Source organism: Eschscholzia californica, unplaced genomic scaffold (assembly GCF_041429995.1).
Source record: "Eschscholzia californica isolate CP2 unplaced genomic scaffold, dmEscCali1.0.p SCAF_2, whole genome shotgun sequence".
In the NCBI taxonomy this organism is placed as follows: domain Eukaryota; kingdom Viridiplantae; phylum Streptophyta; class Magnoliopsida; order Ranunculales; family Papaveraceae; genus Eschscholzia; species Eschscholzia californica.
In genome coordinates this window covers 52,606,401-52,625,884 of record NW_028238309.1, presented here as the reverse complement: position 1 = coordinate 52,625,884, position 19,484 = coordinate 52,606,401, and the positions used below count along the sequence as shown (strand labels likewise).

Here is a 19,484-nt window from a genome sequence, read left to right as displayed (position 1 = left end):
TCTTAAATTGTTGATAATATGTATAATTTTGTTGTTAACTAGACAGTTCCATAATCTCCTTTTTATTTTCTATGTTGACAACATATATAAATTTTTATGTTTTATAAACGGTTGACAACATATGCAATATCCTAACTTTTATAAAATGTTGATAACATATGTACTTGTCCTGACTTGTTATAAAATGTTGACATCATACAAAATTATGTTGTTAACGACATATACAATGCATTAATCAAAATATTATTATTCGTTAATGGGTTTTTCAAATACAAAAGAGAATATGCATAACATTTTAACGTTTGCAGAAGACAATAAAAAATGCATTACCTTAAATGTTTCTGTCAAAAGCAAAACAAATAAAAAAAATGCATTAGTCTAAATGTTTATGTCAAAGCAAAACAAAAAATGGGGAAACCATTTTTTTCTTTGCCAGACAAATCAAAAAAATGTTTTAACCAAAATGTTAGTGTTAGTTTGTGTTTGTCAAATGTGAAGGGCAAATGCGAAACATTTTTGCAAAATATTTTTTGAGCAAACGAATTTGTTCAGAAATTTTCATGAAAAATTTCACGTTGATTTCGAAGGTAAAATTGTACTTTCACTGAATGAGTTTTTTTTTTCAAATATTATTTAGATTTTGGCATGTTTCTCTATTGAGTTTTTTTTGAACTCTGTATGTCACCCTGGAGATCTCAAAAAGTACTCTACTAGATACACATGTGGAGAGTAGCCATTTATATATAAACTAGGTTTCTGCCGCGTCCTACAGACGCGACAGATCCCTCTTAGGTACGCTAATAAACTACATTTTATCTGAAGAAAGAAGAAAAAGAACGATAGTTAAAAAAATCTGGGAAAGAAGAAGAAAGATAATATATATTCAGATTTAAAAGGGAGAGTGGGAAGTTATTTAGAAGTTACGGAAGGGAGAGAAAAAGGAGAGAGGTAAGAGAGAAATCGTGGGTGTTGAGAGATATTTTAGGGATATTTTAATTGATTTAATTGTTGACTACTACCCCTTTGTTTTGAATCAAGTTATTATTAGTACGAAATCGAGAAGAATCAATAAACAATTGAACCCGAAATGGTGTTCTTCACTTGATTCTTCTCGTGGTTCTTCTTGACCCACAAATAGGTACCCGGATCAAGTGAAACTAGGCTTTCCACATAAACTATTGTACAAAAACAATGATGATATGCCATCGGGATAAGCTCAGTAATTAGTTGTCAGCCCTCCTTCTAGCGCCAAACTGTGAGGATACGAAATCGCGGGTCAAGAAGTTAAGAGGACCGGACCAATGACCGGAAATCAAACATTCACCTATTAATATTTTGCGGGCATCGACAACATCTTTGGGCTTAAACTGTGACAAGAGACAGAACAAACGTGACTGTAAGATTCCCGGGACACTGGGATGGTGCCGGTCTAAGGGGGCTCCGACGGTCAAGTCAGTAAACTGGGCAAATAATGAATATGAATTATGAACCAGAGTTTGAGCTATCGAGTTAAATATGTTATCTGAGCAAGACGATCGTTGGGAGAGAAAGTGATACAACCGGGTGTATGCTTGCCTAATTCTCTTGTCGTTGAGTGAAATAAAGTGGCTGCACTTCTTGGTCGTGAGGAGAGAGAAAGATCAGACGTCTTCCTTAATCAGGTGGTCGTCATGAGGGAGAAAGATCACTCGTCTTTCTTAATCAGGTGGTCGTCAGGAGAGAAAAAAATCAATCGTCAGATGCTTGATTGAGGGATCGTCTGGAGAGATGATGATAGTAACAGTCGTTGGTTGCCTGCCAGAGTTTGAATGATCGATGCGAGAGATAAAATAAGTAGTTAGTTGATCAAGGGTGAATGGGATGCCGGGTGTTGTTATCCGTAGTTGGATGCCTTAGTCGATGCTCAGACCTTCCTTATATAGTTTGTCATGGTCAACTGTCTTTCTTGGTCAATGTGGTGGGTCGTCGTCTTGAATATGGTAACGCTTGGATATGAATGTGGATATCGTAACTCCCATTCAACAGATATGTTGATGATATCCTTGACCAACTGTTATTTCGAATAACAGTAACGCCTCAACGGGCATATGAGGTGAAGGTTCGCTTGGGAAATAACGACCAATCTTTTTGTGCAGGGTTGTCTTCTTTATTCTGGGTTGACTTCTTTGTTTAATGTACGTGTCATCCCTAGTGCTTGAAGATGAGTGGGACGACCCCTGGTTCATGAGCTTAGCCCTCATGTGGGCCCATTAATCATTGATTTCTCGGGGTGCTTCTGATGACGTGTTTTGGCCTATAAACTCATCCCAAAAAATGTTTTGAAAAACAAAGTAGATTTCAAATGATCAAGATTGAAAAAGAACAACAATGAACTCTTCAAAAGAGAAACTCTTTCAAACCAGTTAGAAACAACTCGAGTGGCACAAATAGATTGAAAATCAAAATCTCAAAAATGAGTTGTTAACTGCAAAAAAATTAACATATTAACCAAATCCAAAGGTAAGCCAAAATTCATTATATAATTTGTATAATCGAATGAAAGTAAAACAAAAGTGACATAGATAAAAGACATAGATCCACAATTGTATTTACAATTAAACATTTTAGTATCCACAATTGTATTTACAATCAAATTGATAAAAGAGTTATATTGAATTCTCGGTGTTAATCATATATTTAATTACATAATATTTACAAGGAAAACTAATATTAAATAACTACGAAAAAATTAATTTTGAATTGCTAAGATTTGTTTCATCAGTCTCTCTAAATCACAATTTGTTATCTCTTTTACTGAAGAGGCTAATAGACATCAACAATCAAAATGGAAAAAAATGCATCATCAACTATGTACTCCTAGCAAATTGTGTTTAGCATATTTCTAGCTAATATTTATTTTGTAGCAGCTACAATAAGAATTAATATTAGTAACAGAAGAACTACCTTGTTGAAAGCAATTCTTCTACTTATAAATGAGAAATTGTAATAAGATATAGAGGGACATAGAGGTGCGAGGCAAGGGCGGAGCCAGGATTCAAATCTAGGCCTGGCTAGCCTGTAAAAGAAAACTGGAAAATAAAGACGTTGAACCCGATAGATTTTGTAGATGAAGTGAAAGAGGATTAGGTTTGAAGAAAAATAGACTTTCATTATTTTATTTAGTATGTCTCCTTTAGATTATTCTTTATTTGAGAAAGACGCTTTTAAAATTTACAATGGTCCCCTTTAAGACTTCTCTCTCAGCATGACCTAAGAAAGAAAGGGAAAAAAGCAAAGAAAAAGAAAGAGGGGAAGCGGGATAAGGGGATTCGACCTCGTGACTTCAGCCGCGCACACCCAACCACAACACCAACTGAGCCGATCAGCTTTATTTTGTCAAATGCTACCTTCTAGTGTATAAAACTAACCCTGGCTGTTCCTTCAACAAATACGGCCTGCTAGTGTAGATTTTCGGAAACTAGCCCTGGCTGCAGCCAGGGTTAGTCTCCATGTAGATCCGCCCTTGGTTTGCGGGAAGAAAGTATATATAAAAAGGAGTACAGGATAAAATTCATTCATCTTCTTCTTCTTTTACAAACGAAGAACAACTAATTCTTGAGAAGTTATGGAGATAAAGAGGTTATGAAGGAATTACCAAAGGCAGCTGAATGTGTCTTAATCAACACAAAACATTACATTTTGTATAATAGATTTGGTCAATAAACTACTATTACATATATTATCTTCTATATACGACTTTATTTATTGCCTATTATTTGCAAGAGATTGTTAGTGTATTGATGATGTATCAATGTTATGCAAGTGTAATGACTTTTGGAGTCTTATGTCCAAAAAAACTTTTTCAAACTCGAACGAGAGAAAAAGAATTCATCTCACTTAAGATTTTTTTCGCTAAATTAAATTTCTTTCAACTTTGCACGTCTCCATTGGAGATCTCAAAATGTACTCTACAGAGTTTTTTTTTGTTGACTAAGAACGATTAAAACAAGAAAAGAAAAAAGAAAAAAACAGGAAATTAACTACAATCCACGATCATTGCTTCCTTCGAGTGCCAGATACGCTTGACCTTTCTTGTTCTTCCCCATTTGGCTAATTTGTCCGCCGAAGTGTTTGTGGAACGAGGACCATAGGTGAAATTTATCTTATCAAAGTTCGCTTGGAGTGTAAGAATACGGTCCATATTCTTCACCGTTTGCCAATTAAGTTCTTGTCTTCTACCTTTTATGTATTGTATCAGGTTCAGATTGTCGCTTTCTATCTGGAGAAGTGAAATCTGTAGATCGAAGGCCCATTGAATCGCCCGCAGGATTGCAATACATTCACATTCTTCCGCGGTTTGTCCTCTGATGGTATCTGCCATAGCGATAATGAAATATCCATTTTCATCATGGATTATGCCACCAATCCCCGCCGGTTCGTCAAGAGTCACAAATGAAGCATCGACATTAATTTTCAGGAAAGATGGTTCCGGGGGCTTCCATGTAGAAATAGCTGGATTAGGTTGTGGACACTTAAACTCCGGTATGGTCGTAGCGTAAGATTTGATAAGTTTTAAAACTTGCATAGGTGATTGATCTTGCTTACTAAAACTTTGACTACATCTAGCTTTCCATATAAACCACATCACCTTGGCCAATAGCACCTGTTGATCCGCATCCCATGTGTGCCAATATATGATCCATTCCTGAATAGTTGAGAAGTTTTCTCTACGGGTATCAAAAGCAAACCAAATAGCTCTAGCAAAGGGACAATGCAGGAGAACATGCGTCAGCGTTTCCCTGGCTGTACAGAAACCACAAGTGTAATAATTCCCTATGTATTTACCAATTTTATCCCTGACCGAGAGGCTATTAGTACAACACTTCCAAAGGAATAGTTTAATTCGAGGGATAGTTTGAATTTTCCATATGAAGTTCCAATCAGGAACTTCGTAGTTGGCTGTCTCCGAAAGCAGGTTAAGATACATGATTTGATAGAAAATTTGCCTGATTTTGTTAAAGTCCACATCAAGGAGTCCACAACCCCAGAATGGATGTTAATGCTGAGAATAGCGTTACCGATGTCGTTGTCAAAATAAGATCGTATCATACTGAAATTCCAGTTGTTATCAGTAATCAAATTAGCCACTTGATTAAAAGGGCAATTGTATTTATCTTGTATAGGGGGAGGATGATTTGGGATCCAATAGTCCTCCCAAATGTTAACATTGGTACCTTTGTTTACATCCCAGAAAAGAAGGCTGTTGACCCTGTCAAAATGAGCGGCCATCGATTTCCACACCCACGAATGGGATTGTTTAGCTTAGGTAGGTTTGGAAGTTTTAGGGAAGTATTTGGCTTTAAGGAGTTGAGCCCACGGGGACTGCGGAAATTTGAGCAGACGCCAGATGAGTTTGCTGAGGAACGCAATATTATCATTAAAAGGATCACGAAAGCCCAGGCCTCCATTTTTGCGGGGCCGACAAATAGCCGCCCAGTGGATGGTGTGAATGGATTTCTTTTTTCCCCACCAAAAAGACCTTTGGATGGCCTCAATGCGATGACTAATGCCTGTCGAAATGGCAAAGCATTGCATCTGGTAATGGAGAACGACCGGTGCAATAGACGAGACGACTACTGAACGACCAACTTGGGAGAGAAGATGAGTTTGCCATTTGGAAAGTTTATGCTGAATTTGATCAACTAGAGAGGAGAATGCTTGCTTTTTGTTGGATCCTATGAACATCTTAGTACCGAGGTATTTCTCGAGGGACGATGATTGTTGAACTTTGAGAGATTTAATGATCATACGTTTAAACTTAGGATGGGTGTTTTTGGAGAAAAAGATGGTGGATCAATTTGTTATAATTTATGATCTGGCCAGATTCATCGCCGAAAGTTTTGAGAATATTTAACAGATTAGTAATATTATCAAGGGAATTACGCCCAAAAATAATACAGTCATCTGCAAAAAGAAGGTGATTAATGGTGATATTGGAGCGAGGTATAAAGAAACCAATGAACTTGTGAGGGCTATTCGGAGCATCCAAGAGCCTGCTTAGACCTTCCATTGCTAACGCGAAAAGGAAAGGAGAGAGGGGGTCACCTTGTCTAATGCCTCTAGAAACATTGAAAGAAGGTCCCGGGCGACCATTGATTAAGACCGCCATGGAAGAGGTGGAAATACAAGTGTAAATTAGACGAATCCAGTGGTTATCATAACCCAACTTAACCATGATTTGCTCAAGATAGGACCATTCCACGCGATCAAAAGTTTTAGACATGCCCAGTTTCAAACCAAAAAAACTTTTCGAACCACGCTTCAGTTTGAAGGAGTGTGATAGTTCCTGACTAATGATGATATTATCAGTAATCTGACGACCGGGGACGTACGCCGCTTGGAACGGAGATATAATATCTGGGAGAGTGCTTTTCAGACGGTTAGCCATGATTTTGGTGATAATTTTGTAAGTGGTGTTGAGCAGGCTAATGGGTCTAAAGTCTGCTGTAGTTTGAGGGGTTTTGGTTTTCGAGATGAGGCAAATGTGGGTGTGGTTAGTGGCCGGAGGAAGATGAGAGGTGCGGAAAAAATCGACCACCAATTTGTTGATATCATGTTTAACTGTATCCCAGTTGGTTTGATAGAAAAAGGGGGAAAGCCATACGGGCCGGGAGCTGCATCAACTTTAAGGGAGAAGGTAGCATTTTTTATTTCATTCTCAGACGGAGAAATTGTGAGCAGACGGTTTTGAGTGGCATTGATCTGAGCATGGAACATATCAGGTATAAGGCCCTGGTTAAAGGGCAACGAGGAAGAGGAGATGATTTTCTGATTATTGGAAAAAATGTGGGCTATCTCCGCAGGATCCGAGCACCAGGAGTTATCATCCCGCTTTATAGCATTGGTTTGATTTTTACGGTTGCGGGTAACTGCCTTGGCATGGAAGAATTTAGTATTTCGATCCCCGAGTTGGATGTGAGACACCCGAGATTTCTCTTTCCAAATACTTTCTTGAAGACTGTAGGTATCAGCTAACTGGTGGTTTAGAGTAAATAAAGTATCTGGGTCGGTAGTGGTTTGAATCGAAGCAGTAAGGGATTAGATTTTAAACTCAATATGCCCGAAAGTATGTTTGTTCCATTGAGAAAGTTTAATAGCTAGAGAATTAAGCTTGTATTGAATAAGATAAGTGTGGGGAGGCCAGTAAGCCTGAATTAAGTTGCGGCATTCCGGGTAAGACATCCAAGTACGCAGGAATTTGAAAGGTTTCCTGTCCTTGGATAGATTAGGTTCGGTAGTAAGGAGAATAGGAAGATGGTCCGAACCTACACCCTGAAGATGCTTGACCTTAGTTTCCGGATAAGAAGAAAGCCAAGAGAGATTCGTTAAGGCCCTATCGAGGCGTTCTTGGATCAATTTACCCCGGAATTGTCGGTTTGACCAGGTGAAAGAAGGACCACTAAAGCCTAGATCCTGAAGACCAAAATTTTAGATGAAGGAGAGGATATTTTTGGCATAGCCAGGCAGGGGTTTGGGTTCACCATCATTTTATATCCAAGAAGATACAGAGTCAGTGACCCTTTATATATAAATTGCCGTTACAAATAAAACGACAGAACACTATCATTTTATATCCAAGAAGATACATGCATATAATTTATAATTTAATTTGTGACTCGACCCTCATGTGGTACAATTACCTTTAAATTTAAATAAGTGATATTGAATTAAATAATAAATCAGTGATATTTTCACGAAACAATTGATGAAACTACTTAAATAAAAAAAACGTCGTATGAGCTTTTGAGCATTTTACATTTTATATAATAGATTTGAGAGAAAGAGTTAGAACTTCATCAAAATTTACACAAACAACTAGCAAAACAAAAATCAATAATCATGATTTTTATATCGTAACCAATCCAAATTAAATGAACTTTGACTCCTATTTTCCTTGAGGCTTTCTTCATAGCTCACCAATAGTATTCTCAATTTTTTTGTTACTGGTTCTATTTATTCTTCTCTTTCTTCTCCTTGACCCACATAAGTACCCGAATCAAGTGAAATTAGACTTTCCACATAAACTATTGTACGAATAAATGATGATGATGATATGCCATTCACATCTATGATGTTCCTCACTCTTCCTTGCTTTTTATCATACACACCTAAAGTATTACTAAAACCCTCAAATAGAATATCGCCATTTTCACAATAAACTAGTGGCTTTCTGAAATAAATCTTATCAAACGATGTGTGTGGAGGAACGATTAACAATTTACTCCAAGATTCACTTACTCCGTATTCTTTCATCACCCATACATCAACAGTGCAGTTCCAGTTAAAAGGTAAACAGCAAAAAATATCACCTCCCAGAACACCCAAAGTTGTTTGCTCTCTCCCATCAAAACAATCTGGTAGTGAAATTTCATAGAATCTCTCTTCTCCAAGGTTGAAAGAAACAATAACTCTTGAATTTTTCGATATCCAATGAAGAGCTCCATTAACAAAGATTCCAGGTACAACGAAAGAAGTATTAGGAATGGATTGAATAGTATTAATTCTCCATGAATTCGATCTTAATGTATAGACATGGACTTGAAGAGAAACTTCAGATGCACTCGAACAACTAGTAATCAAAATTCTTACCAACTTATAATCCTTTGTTTGATCATCATAACCAAACCCGCATTTTCCCACATACCCTAAGCTATACCTTGGTAGTAATGGTATTCTCTTGTATTCATTGGTGAGTGGGTTCCAAACACAAATTAAAATTCGAGACAGTTTTAAACAAATCAAACCATTACAAGATCCAATAATATCAGCACAAACACAATCAAGTTTCATTGGGTAATCAAGTTTAATAGCCGTAAAAGATTCATCTGTTAATGACAAAAATTTAGCATAATGATTTGGAGATGGAGAGTAAAGATGTGAAGCTCTAAACATGAGACTAAAATCTTGATTTTGATTAGAAAAGTTAAGATGATTTTGAATAAAATAAGGATTTCTAAATAACCTATTCCATGACTTACATACCCATCTAAATCTTACGATGAATTTTCCTGGTACTCTTGAAAATATATTAATAATAACATCTTCTGAGAGTTTCGTCATCGTCACCCTTGTGTTTCTTCTTCTTCTTCTTCTTCCTTTTCAGATTTCAATAGTTTCTTAGTAATTAGGGTTTAGACTCTAGTTACCCATAAAAAAAAATAATAGTAGTTTCCTAATTGGAACTAAACAGGTATTAGGGTTTAGACTCTAGTTACCCATAAAAAAATGTCAAACAAAATAAAGCCCTCAATTCATGGGCGAGCCCACATGGATTCCCACAGGATTACTCACTATTTGTCACAAACCCATGTTTGGTTACCCATTTTGTTGCCCCCGGCCCAGGTTTAGTTAGCACTCCATAAACATTTTGTAGCAGCTCTCTCTGCCATTGGGTCGGATAAGGCACCAGGACCAGATGGGTTCTCTTCACTATTTTTCAATTCTCTCTGGGAGATAGTGGGAGATGACTTCACACGAGCCGTTCAGTGTTTCTTCCGCTCGGGACGCTTGCTAAGGAGGGTAAACTCAACCCTTATTTCCTTGATTCCTAAGGTTACTAATCCATCTTCTCTGAGTGATTTCAGGCCAATCTCATGCTGTAATGTCTTATATAAATGTATTACGAAGATATTAGCAAATAGGCTGAAAGTGTATGCTGCCTCACTTATCAGCGAAAATCAATCAGCTTTCTTATCCGGGCGTCTAATACAAGATAACATAATGTTGGCACACGAACTAGTACGAGATTATGGTAAAGCACAGGGTCTGGATAGGTGTGCAGTCAAAATAGACCTTCGAAAGGCCTACGACACTGTCAGATGGTCAGCACTATTTAAAATTCTCAAGAAGTTTGGCCTCCCAGACCGGTTCATTGGATGGATAACAGAATGTGTGTCTACCTCTCGATTTTCGGTTATGGTTAATGGAGGCGCACATGGTTATTTCGAGGGCAAGAAGGGTTTAAGACAGGGTTGTCCGCTTTCACCATATCTATTTGTTATGGTAATGGAGGTCTTCTCAGTCCTACTTCAACAGGAAAGACAGAATGGTACTTTTAAACTCCATCCTCGGTGTCGAGACCCGATTGTGACACATCTTTGCTTCGCAGATGACCTCTTGGTTTTTACAAGAGGGGATGTTGGCTCAGCTCAAGCACTAAAAACAGCAGTGAGCAAGTTATTCAAAGGTACTGGTCTAGCGGTTAATGAGCAGAAAAGTTCAATTTATTGTGCAGGAATGAACTCAGACCAGATTGGGGCTGTTAAGTCAGTACTCGGGTTCCAACTAGGCGTCCTCCCGGTGAGGTATCTAGGGCTACCTCTACTTGCATCACGCCTTGCATATAAAGACTGTATTCCACTTATAAATCAGATTCAAATCAGAGTTCAATCTTGGAAGGTGCGTTTTCTATCTTATGCGGGAAGACTTCTTCTTATTAAAACCGTTTTGGGAAGCATGGTGGTTTTCTGGTCATCGGTTTTTGTACTACCAAAAAGAGTATATAAAGAAATCAATCGAATTTTCAGCCGGTTTCTCTGGAAAGGGCTTGAGGAGGGAAGTAATAGACCAGCTGTTAATTGGTGTGATATATGTCTCCCGAAGAATGAAGGTGGCTTAGGGCTTCGCGATATTGAAACGATGACTTTAGCCATGAATCTTAGACATGTCTGGGATCTTGTTAGCGAGAAGAACACCTTATGGGTCAAATGGGTTAGACGCAACTTGATTAGGGGTCAAAATTTCTGGACCATGAAGATTCCATCGAATTGTTCTTGGTGTTGGCGAAGGATCCTTGGCAGTAGAGAGTTGGCGACAAATATGGTTCAATATCTAATACACGATGGACGACATACCTACTTTTGGAGGGATGTGTGGCACCCAACAGGTCCGTTAACACCTCCTTTCGAGATTTATGTTAGATTTGCTTCAAATTTAAGGGAAGATGCACTAGTTTCTGATTTCTTAAGTAATGGTAACTGGGTCCGTCCGACTGGAATTCATCCTGTTCTTGGTGAGTTATTTGATACGCTGAATGAGGTGGAGGTTGGAGGCTTAGGGGAAGACACAGTGGTGTGGAAGATTTCCACCTCCGGTGATTATACGGTTAAAGACACATATAACTTCATCCGGAAAAAGAAGAACCAAGTCCCCTGGGCAGACCTAGTGTGGTGCTCGGATGGTATTCCTAAACACTCATTCATTTCCTGGATCGCAATGAAACGTGGATTAAAAACAAAAACAAAATTGCGTGAATGGGGATTAGAAGTGGATGACATATGCCCGTTATGTATGCAAGCTAGTGAAACGGACAACCACCTATTTTTTCAATGTGTTTACTCTCTCACAATCTGGTCAGAGTTACTTTCTATGCTCGGTATTTATCGAAATCATACGGGTATATGGGATGATGAAATCAGCTGGTGTATTGCAACGTTTCAAGACAATTCTATACTCAGCCGACTAGGGAGACTGGTCTTTGCAGCATACATATATCACATATGGACAGAGAGGAATTCTCGAGTATTTCAGAGGGGTAAACGGCTATCACAATCTGTTCTCCAGGTGGTAGTTAGTGACGTTAAAATCAAGGTGTCGGCGTGGAAGATAAAACCCAGTTCAGCAACGGTGTCCCAACTCATCTTAGACCGCTGGAATTTAGATATAGTGGTACCTATAAAAGCACCCACGACTTGTAAATGGCACGGGCCACCCACTGGCCAGATTCTTATAAACACCGATGGGGCATTCAATGAGCTACTAGGGGGATTCGGAGCTGTTTTACGAGATTCGCAAGGAGATACAATTGTGGCTGCAGCAGCAAAAACAGAGAGCAAATCGGTGCTAATGCATGAGATGCAAGGAGTAAAGTTGGGATTGCAATTAGCAATCAAGTTTGGCTTTAGGCGAGTTAAAATTGCCTCTGACTCGTCACTCACGGTTACCATTCTGTCGAACAGAGAAATTAAACCACCTTGGAGAGTCTTACGCATCTACCATGAGATCATTTCACTTTGGGAAAGGTTAGAGGAGTGCTCTATTGTACATGTGTTCCGTGAGACCAACCAAGCAGCGGACTTTCTATCGAAGATGAAACCAAATACGGACATACTAGAAATGTTACCACCAGAAATGCCGGAGGATCTCAAGAAGATATTGAGAGAAGACAAACGAGGCGTGATTAGAGTTCGATATAATTAGCTACTAGTTAGTTTTTTTGTAGTTATTTAATTGTCCTTCATTCTTTATTTTAAAGTTATTCTATTGTAAGTGTCGGGCACTTTAACCCGTTGACAAATTCAAATAAAAAAAAAAATATTTTTTTTTCCATTTTTACAAACTCATAAAAGCATTCAAATTGTCAACCGATGTTGCTCGAGTGGTTCCAAAGTGTTGACATAAACTCATAAAAACCCTGGAAGTCCCAGGTTAGAATACCGGAGAAGGTGGAATCTTTGGTTATTTGAATTGGGATTATCTATTATATTAAAACAGCTCGGTCGGTTACTTAAGATATAAGTCTGATCGTCCATTTTATTTTAGAGATTTGGTTGGGAACACATCCGATGGATGATATAATTTTTTTTTTATGTAAATGGACTCCAAAAAGAAGGGTATTTATGTAAATCAACTAAAATTGGTTAGAGTAACTACTACCCTTATATTTCTCTTTTTTTTTTTCTATTCAGTGGAAAAACGTGGGAGGATGAGAAATTAGTGGGGAGAAAATCTCTCTTCCACATTCTTGATCTGTTTTTTATGAAAAACTTCCCAAAGTAACTACTTCGAAAAATATATAAATAGGACTCTTGCCAGACTGATATCTTTTCACTGTAAGAAAAAAATAATCTCTCACATCTATTTTATAGTTCAGGCTTTAATGAAACATTACTTTTCATTTTTAAATGTAATTATCTTTTTTTAAATGTACAATGAAATATTATTTTTCTTTTTTAAATGTTGTTCTCTTTTTTTAAATGTAAATAACTTAGTATTTGATTGCTCCTCTTGGTTGTTTAATGTATAATTATTGTCTTCTCTAAATGTAAAATGACTATTCAACTGTTACAATATTCTTAACACGACGGCGCAGCCAAAAGGGATCTACCGCGTCCGTTAGGGTATAAATAATGTAGTTGGGTTGTAGGTCATAGTTTAGTTGGGCTATAGGCCCGGTCCTGGAAGAGTCTGAATGTGCGGTTATCGAGCTTATCACATCTTTGATGTATCAATGTCAAATGTAATGACTATCGTTGATTGTAGTCAATTTCCAAAAAAAAAACACATTTAAATTTGACTTGGTCAAAGTCCAACTCTTCGGACCAAGTCTTTATTATGCCCACAATAATCAAACGTACAGAAAATCCTTCACCAACGAAAATAAATAAATAAATGAATAAAGAACTATGTCCAAAGGGTAAGCATAATTTCTTATTTTGAGAGGGTCGCGACTTTGGGACAAAAGGAAAAGTCTGCGTGGTATAAATACTGTGGACGGATAGAAAGTCACACGGTTAGAGAGAATGTTAGGTGGGCACCAGCAACTAGGCTTCGAGCCTTCAAATAGACGGGTTGACGGGCAGAAGGTCGGATCTGGTAGTCGGGTAGATGGATAAACGAACGTCCGAGTAGAAAACGGATACGGGTAGACCAACGTCTGAGTAGAAAACGGCTACTGGTAGACCAACGTCTGGGTAGGAAACGAGTACTGGTGACCTGTAGACCTGCACAAGAGAAAGTAGAACCGTGAAGTTCAAAGGGGCACCGGAGATGGTGTCGGCCAAGGACCCTCCGACGGTCAAGTCAGTAACTTAGTTCGATAAAGTAAATTAATAAACCGAAAGTAGAGTTACTAATGATAGTGGAGTCGTTATGGTGTCGGAGGTGGCGCGACTCGTAGAGTGGCCGGAGCTCGGTTCTACGGAAAGATGAGTCGAGTAGCTTCTGGTCTACTCGGGCGGTAGAGTAAACCTCTGGTTAGGCAGAGTAGACTTCTGATGATGGTAGAGCAGACTTCTATTCACGACAGAGTAGACTTCTGATGATGGTAGAGCAGACTTCTGGTGATGCCAGAGTAGGTTTCTGGTCACGGTAGGGTAGACTTTCGATGATGGTAGAGCAGACTTAACGAGATAGAAGAGGAACAGAAAGTTTCTAGTAAGATCTGGTGAGATATCGTAGACACTTCTGGCCGGAACTTTTTCCTTCGGCTAACGTGGATGAGAAGTCACCGGAGTAGATGGACTCTAACCGGAGCTTTAGTAGAGAATAAGTGGAGAGATTGGAATAACTCGTTTCTGAAATGCCAAGTAGAGAATGAGTAGTTTTCGAATGAGAGTCAGATCCCCTTCTGAGAATGAGGCATCCTCTATTTATAGAACTTAGAGAAGGATAACCACCCATGGGTGTGGGTTTGTTAGATCCGGAATAGTAGGATCTCACTAGAGTGCCTTCGTAGTCGTTGATCTCTGGATGGGGTGTCGTAGCCCTACGATGCTTGCCGCCTTAGTCTGCTTGTTACTAGTAGAAGTGGCCCACTACTCCTTTAAAGTAGCGCAAGACTCGGTCTTCTACCATGACCCCAACGTATAGCGAAATGTTAGGGATTGAGGTGACTCGTTCTTTAACTGCTAGCCACGTGGTGGCGTGACCATGCGGAGTCTGAGTAAGTTGACACGTCAGACTAAGGTTGTCCCGCTAGAAGAGTGGGCTAGGGCGAGAACGCCAGACTGACCGGGCCTATTAAGCGTGTTGGGCTTGGTAGTGAGGAACTTTCGATGGGCTTCCTTGCTAGGCTAGCTGAGTTGCTAGAGAGGCACACCGCACGTCGTATGAAGGCGGGCGTAGAAGGAAGGCCCAACACGAATTCCGTCTCTGTTAAGCCCAATGCCGTTTTTGGCCAATACAAATACGAAGTCAATCAAAATTGTTGATTGTCTCCGGCGCAAGTCTTTATTAGGGGGGATATTTTTTTTACCCCAAAAATTTACTTGATTAAATTCCACCACCTAATCTTCATGTTCTCTCTTTTCCTCTTTCTCCTATTGTTATCTCTCCCACGGTATCTCACCATCTTTCTCTTTTGTTCTCTTATTCTTTCTCTCTGATTCTCTTATTCTTTCTCGATTCCTTATTGTTTATCTCTTACGATCTCCTTCTATTGCTCTCACTATCTCTCTCTTGATCTTTCACGATTTATATCTCAATCTCTCATTATTTGTAAGTCGATTTCTCACTGTTTTCCTCTCATTCTCTTATTCTTTCTCTCTCATTCTCTTATTCTCTCTCCCGATTCCTTATTGTCTATCACTAAAATTGCTGAAACGTTTGAGGAAAAGATATATAATTCTGGGACAAGTAAGGTATGTCCCTCTTATCTGATTCTACGTATATTCTGGTAGTTTTTTCAATCCTATGATTAGCAATCTTGTAATTTGGTTTCTAGAGATTCTAATACCTTACAAAATTGTTTTGGTTTGGTGAAGAACATGATTGGTAGAGATTGATGTTGTCAATTGATTATTTGATTGACGATTCCAAAGGAAAGAGAGTCATAAAGGCACCCTCCCCTGGGTTTAGAATTCCCCTTTTAGGAAGAATTGTATTCCTTCTCGGAATGCGGTTCTTGAATCGTTCTTGTCTAATAAACACCATTTCAGTTGCGGCTCTTGATTCGTTCTTGTGTAATAAACACCATTTCAGAATGCGATTCTTGAGTGTATATCCAACACAAGGTGCAAATCTCTTTTTGCCTTAATTAGCGTGTGGGAGTGGAATGTGATTCCATAATCGTGTTGAACTGATTAATTGGGCGAGAATAAAGACGGGGTCCCATTCTACATGTCAATGTCAATACCAACAACACTGAAGTTTATAGTAAGAGGAAAATCCGCCGACTTTAGAAATCGTGAGGGTTCAAGTTTCTTTATCCCCAAAGGCTCCTTTTACTCCCGGAGTCTTTATTTAGATTTATAATCTAAAACCCATTCTTACCACAAGCTTTTAATAGTATGGCTGTGATCTGTCATTATGTGCGACTATCTCCACTATAGAAAGGGGGAAAGAAAGACAAAATCCACTTACTAAAATGAAAATAGGTTTTCAATATATGTATCGTACAAAGCAATGATTTTCATTAGGTATAGCAAAGAAAGAGACTTCATAGAAGCCGAAATATGAAGAAATAGATACGCCTATAATACTATATTCTATATCATGATTGATACAGATCTGGACCGAGCCATTTGTTCCTTCATCCAAGAAAAGGTATTTCTATTTTGCATTGCCCAATTGTTGATCCCAAAATTTCTACAAAAAATTTGGTAGGTTGCTAGTATAGTTCCCTGTCCACGATTCTGCTATTGTATTGGAATAATTTTACTGGAACATATGAAGATTCCCTGGATGGGTAGAGATCTAAAAAGTGAGTAAGATTTTTAATTGTTTGTTTATGTACGAAGTAACAAACATTATGATTGGACCAATATCAGTGGATCAGTCTTTAGTCATTCATTGAATGATAACTCACTACAAGTGACGGAGATACGCGATTTAAATAACAGAAGATCCAATATTTCAAAATTGTATCTAGAATGACTGGAAAAGTGGAAACAAGACCCGACATAATTTAGTCGTTATACTCAAACCCAAAATCTTTGGAGATACAACCAATTCTTAGTTCCTAACCATGGGGCGAGTGGAATCCGACACATAAATCAGTTAATAAACTAATAGAAAAAACTTTTATTGTACCATTTAAATTGTAGAAGAATTCCCCGAACCCAAGAATTAAGAATGACAAGTTCTTCATTACCAAAAATCACATTTTTGACATAATAAGATTCCCTTAAGAAGGGGAATCCTAAACCCCGGGGTGGATGAGATTGTTATTCCATTCCTCTGAAATCATAAATTGAAGACATTGTGAGTTATTTTAATACATTTAAAGTTGTAAGCCCAGGCCTAGTCGGCCCAACAGAGTATAGGGTCAAACCCGGCTCGTGCTGCGGTGGAGGAACAACCTTTAGCCGTTCCCATTAAAAGTCCAACTTCCTAGTTTTTCTGTATCTCTTTACTGTTAGTTATTTCTGGCTTGATTTTAGTATATGTTGTTGTAGGTATAGCCGTATCCGTATAGACACTTGTTTAGGACTTTGAAGTTGCATTATAATGGTCATGTCGTTTTATCACTAACAAGTTTGGGAGAGATAGGGTGAATTGTGTACAAACTACTGGGATTTTGGAAGAGTTGCACATACAATTTCTTGTCACCCTATTTCAGAAATCAGGCTTCTGTAGTGGCGCCTAGCGCTTTAATAACGATCAAAACTCGACAAAGCCCCAATTTCTACGGTTCTACCACATAGCAGCAAATTGTCAGATTGTTCTTAGGCCATAAACAAGGCGAGAGGGTATCTGTTCTAGCAGTTTCAATAGTTTTGTTCTTTTTCTTTATACAAGACACTTAGGTTGTGTTCATTTTCATTCAATTTTTTAGAAATAGAAGATTTGGAATCTGGTTCGAGGTCTGATTGACTGAAGTCAGATTTCAGAATGTTTTTTTTTTCTGACTCATGATGTCTAACGCGCATGAGTCACTGATATGCGCTAGTTTTGAGTTCCTTTCAGTTAAACGATTCAGATTTCACCGAGCAAGATCTAGACAATGAGAAAAAAACAATACCACCTTACTAAATTTTGGAGTGTTCTTTTTTTTGATTTGTGCTTTTTATTGAGTTGACTCATTCTTCTTTCTCTCCATTTACATCTAAATAATATGTTTCTTCATCTCCGCACGGCCGCACCAGTAGTATTTGCTATCTATAATTTGTGAGACCTTATGTGCAGTATTCATGGATTTAAATGTTATCTATTTCCATTTTTCAGTCGGATTATCTTCGAAAAATAACATTGAAGATGCTGACGATAGAGACCAAATCTCAGACAACGGGTGGTGCAGGTTTGATTTCTTCAATCTTTTTGGTCCTAACTACCCAGAATTTAGAAGTTGTATAACATAGAAAGTATGATTTCTTCTCTTAATATGCCATCGCAAAGAACAAAAATATTAAACGAAAGAAACACGTGGTAGACAAAAGAAATTTTTGTCTTCTTTCTTCCATCAAGTATGCTTATTGTTTCCTGCATCTTTTATCTTGACCAATTTATAATTAACGCCTGTGATTGTTATCCATTGTCAAACGATGTGTACTCAGTAAGATTATCTGCAGAAGATGCTGAGTAGAGAAAGGATCTGCTGATGTTTGTGAGGTAGAGAACATGGGTTCTTCTTACTGGAGCCCGGAGAACTCCTCTTCAACCAAATCCTCGGTAAAAACTCCTCTCTAAGATGTAATGTAAGATTAATTTCTTTCTCAAATTGTTCCCAACCACCGGTAGCCCAGTTGGTCAGTGCATATACTCAATAATGCAGAGGTCCCAAGTTCGATCCTGTGGAAGACTTCTCACCACCATCATTCCGGCTACCACCATTCCTAACCACGGAATAAGATATCTGGAAACGCCTTTGTCGAAATCGTTGTGGCTCTTAAAACGCCCTTCTTTCTATCGTTGTCCCTTTCCTTTGATCTCTCAAATTCTTTTATGATTTGTTATTGAAGTCAATGAGGTAAACCTTATTTTCTTCTTCAAGTTTTTATCGTTCTTCAAGGGTTTCTTTTTTGTGTAAGAGAGCAATTTTGGTCATCGCCTTTAATAAGCAAAATTGGGCAAGATCTAGCTGATTACTTTTAATCTCAGAACTTTTACCCTCCATCTTTGTGACTCTGTACTATCTACACAAATATAGGGCAATATCTAGTTGATGCTACTCAACACAGAGAAGATTATCTTCAATGGAGGAATCATAACATCCTGTAAATCCCACAATCTTTGGTATTAAACGATAGCAAACCTGTTTTTGGTACATCATCAATTTGAACTTGGTAAGATTATTATAGAAGTTGAAGCAAACTTCATTTAGGTTTCAATTTGGAAAGTGAACACAAGATATTTTTTAAACGCAGTATGGGTTTCATGAGATATTTAGCTTATGTTCCCAATTATAAAAATCAACATTTTTGCTTCATATACTAGGTAATGAATTTGGGTATATTGGAATGCGAAACCCTATAATGATGTTATTATAACTCAATCCGGTGTGAAGGATAGTAAACTTACAAGACCATAATTTTTTTTCTCTCTAGAGGGTGTTAGTAACACTTAGAGGATGAGCAGGAGAGAATCAGGAAGAGAAGGAGATGAAGATTAAGGGGTGAAAATCATTTGAGTCAATTTTTGGACTCCAAATAAATATTCTCTTTAGGTCAAATCTAGTTGACTAAGTCTTTATTTCCTAGAGATTTTTCTTTATTCCCCAAAGCCGCGGCATAAGAATTTGTCGGGCTTTAGGCTCAGCAGTATTTCGACAATTATTGTGCTTATCATAT

The 19,484-nt window shown here is 38.1% G+C and overlaps 2 protein-coding genes across 2 annotated transcripts; both read right to left on the bottom strand.

The window, feature by feature from the left end:
* Nucleotides 1-3,127: 3,127 nt before the first annotated feature.
* LOC147558926 (F-box/kelch-repeat protein At3g06240-like) lies at nt 3,128-9,147 on the bottom strand. Its single transcript, XM_086660679.1, has 2 exons — nt 7,865-9,147; nt 3,128-3,457 (listed from the first exon to the last, which is right to left on the bottom strand). Exon 1 carries the CDS (start codon nt 9,097-9,099, stop codon nt 7,993-7,995), a length of 1,107 nt encoding a protein of 368 aa, XP_086516805.1. The 5' UTR covers nt 9,100-9,147; the 3' UTR covers nt 3,128-3,457; nt 7,865-7,992.
* On the bottom strand, nt 4,016-4,966 carry LOC147558927 (uncharacterized). Its single transcript, XM_086659124.1, has one exon. It carries the CDS (start codon nt 4,964-4,966, stop codon nt 4,016-4,018), a length of 951 nt encoding a protein of 316 aa, XP_086515250.1.
* Nucleotides 9,148-19,484: the final 10,337 nt, after the last annotated feature.

Bases quoted from the DNA above. Each gene is read 5' to 3' on its own strand.
- LOC147558927 (XM_086659124.1), bottom strand. From the start codon at position 4,966: ATGTATCTTAACCTGCTTTCGGAGACAGCCAACTACGAAGTTCCTGAT.
- LOC147558926 (XM_086660679.1), bottom strand. From the start codon at position 9,099: ATGACGAAACTCTCAGAAGATGTTATTATTAATATATTTTCAAGAGTA.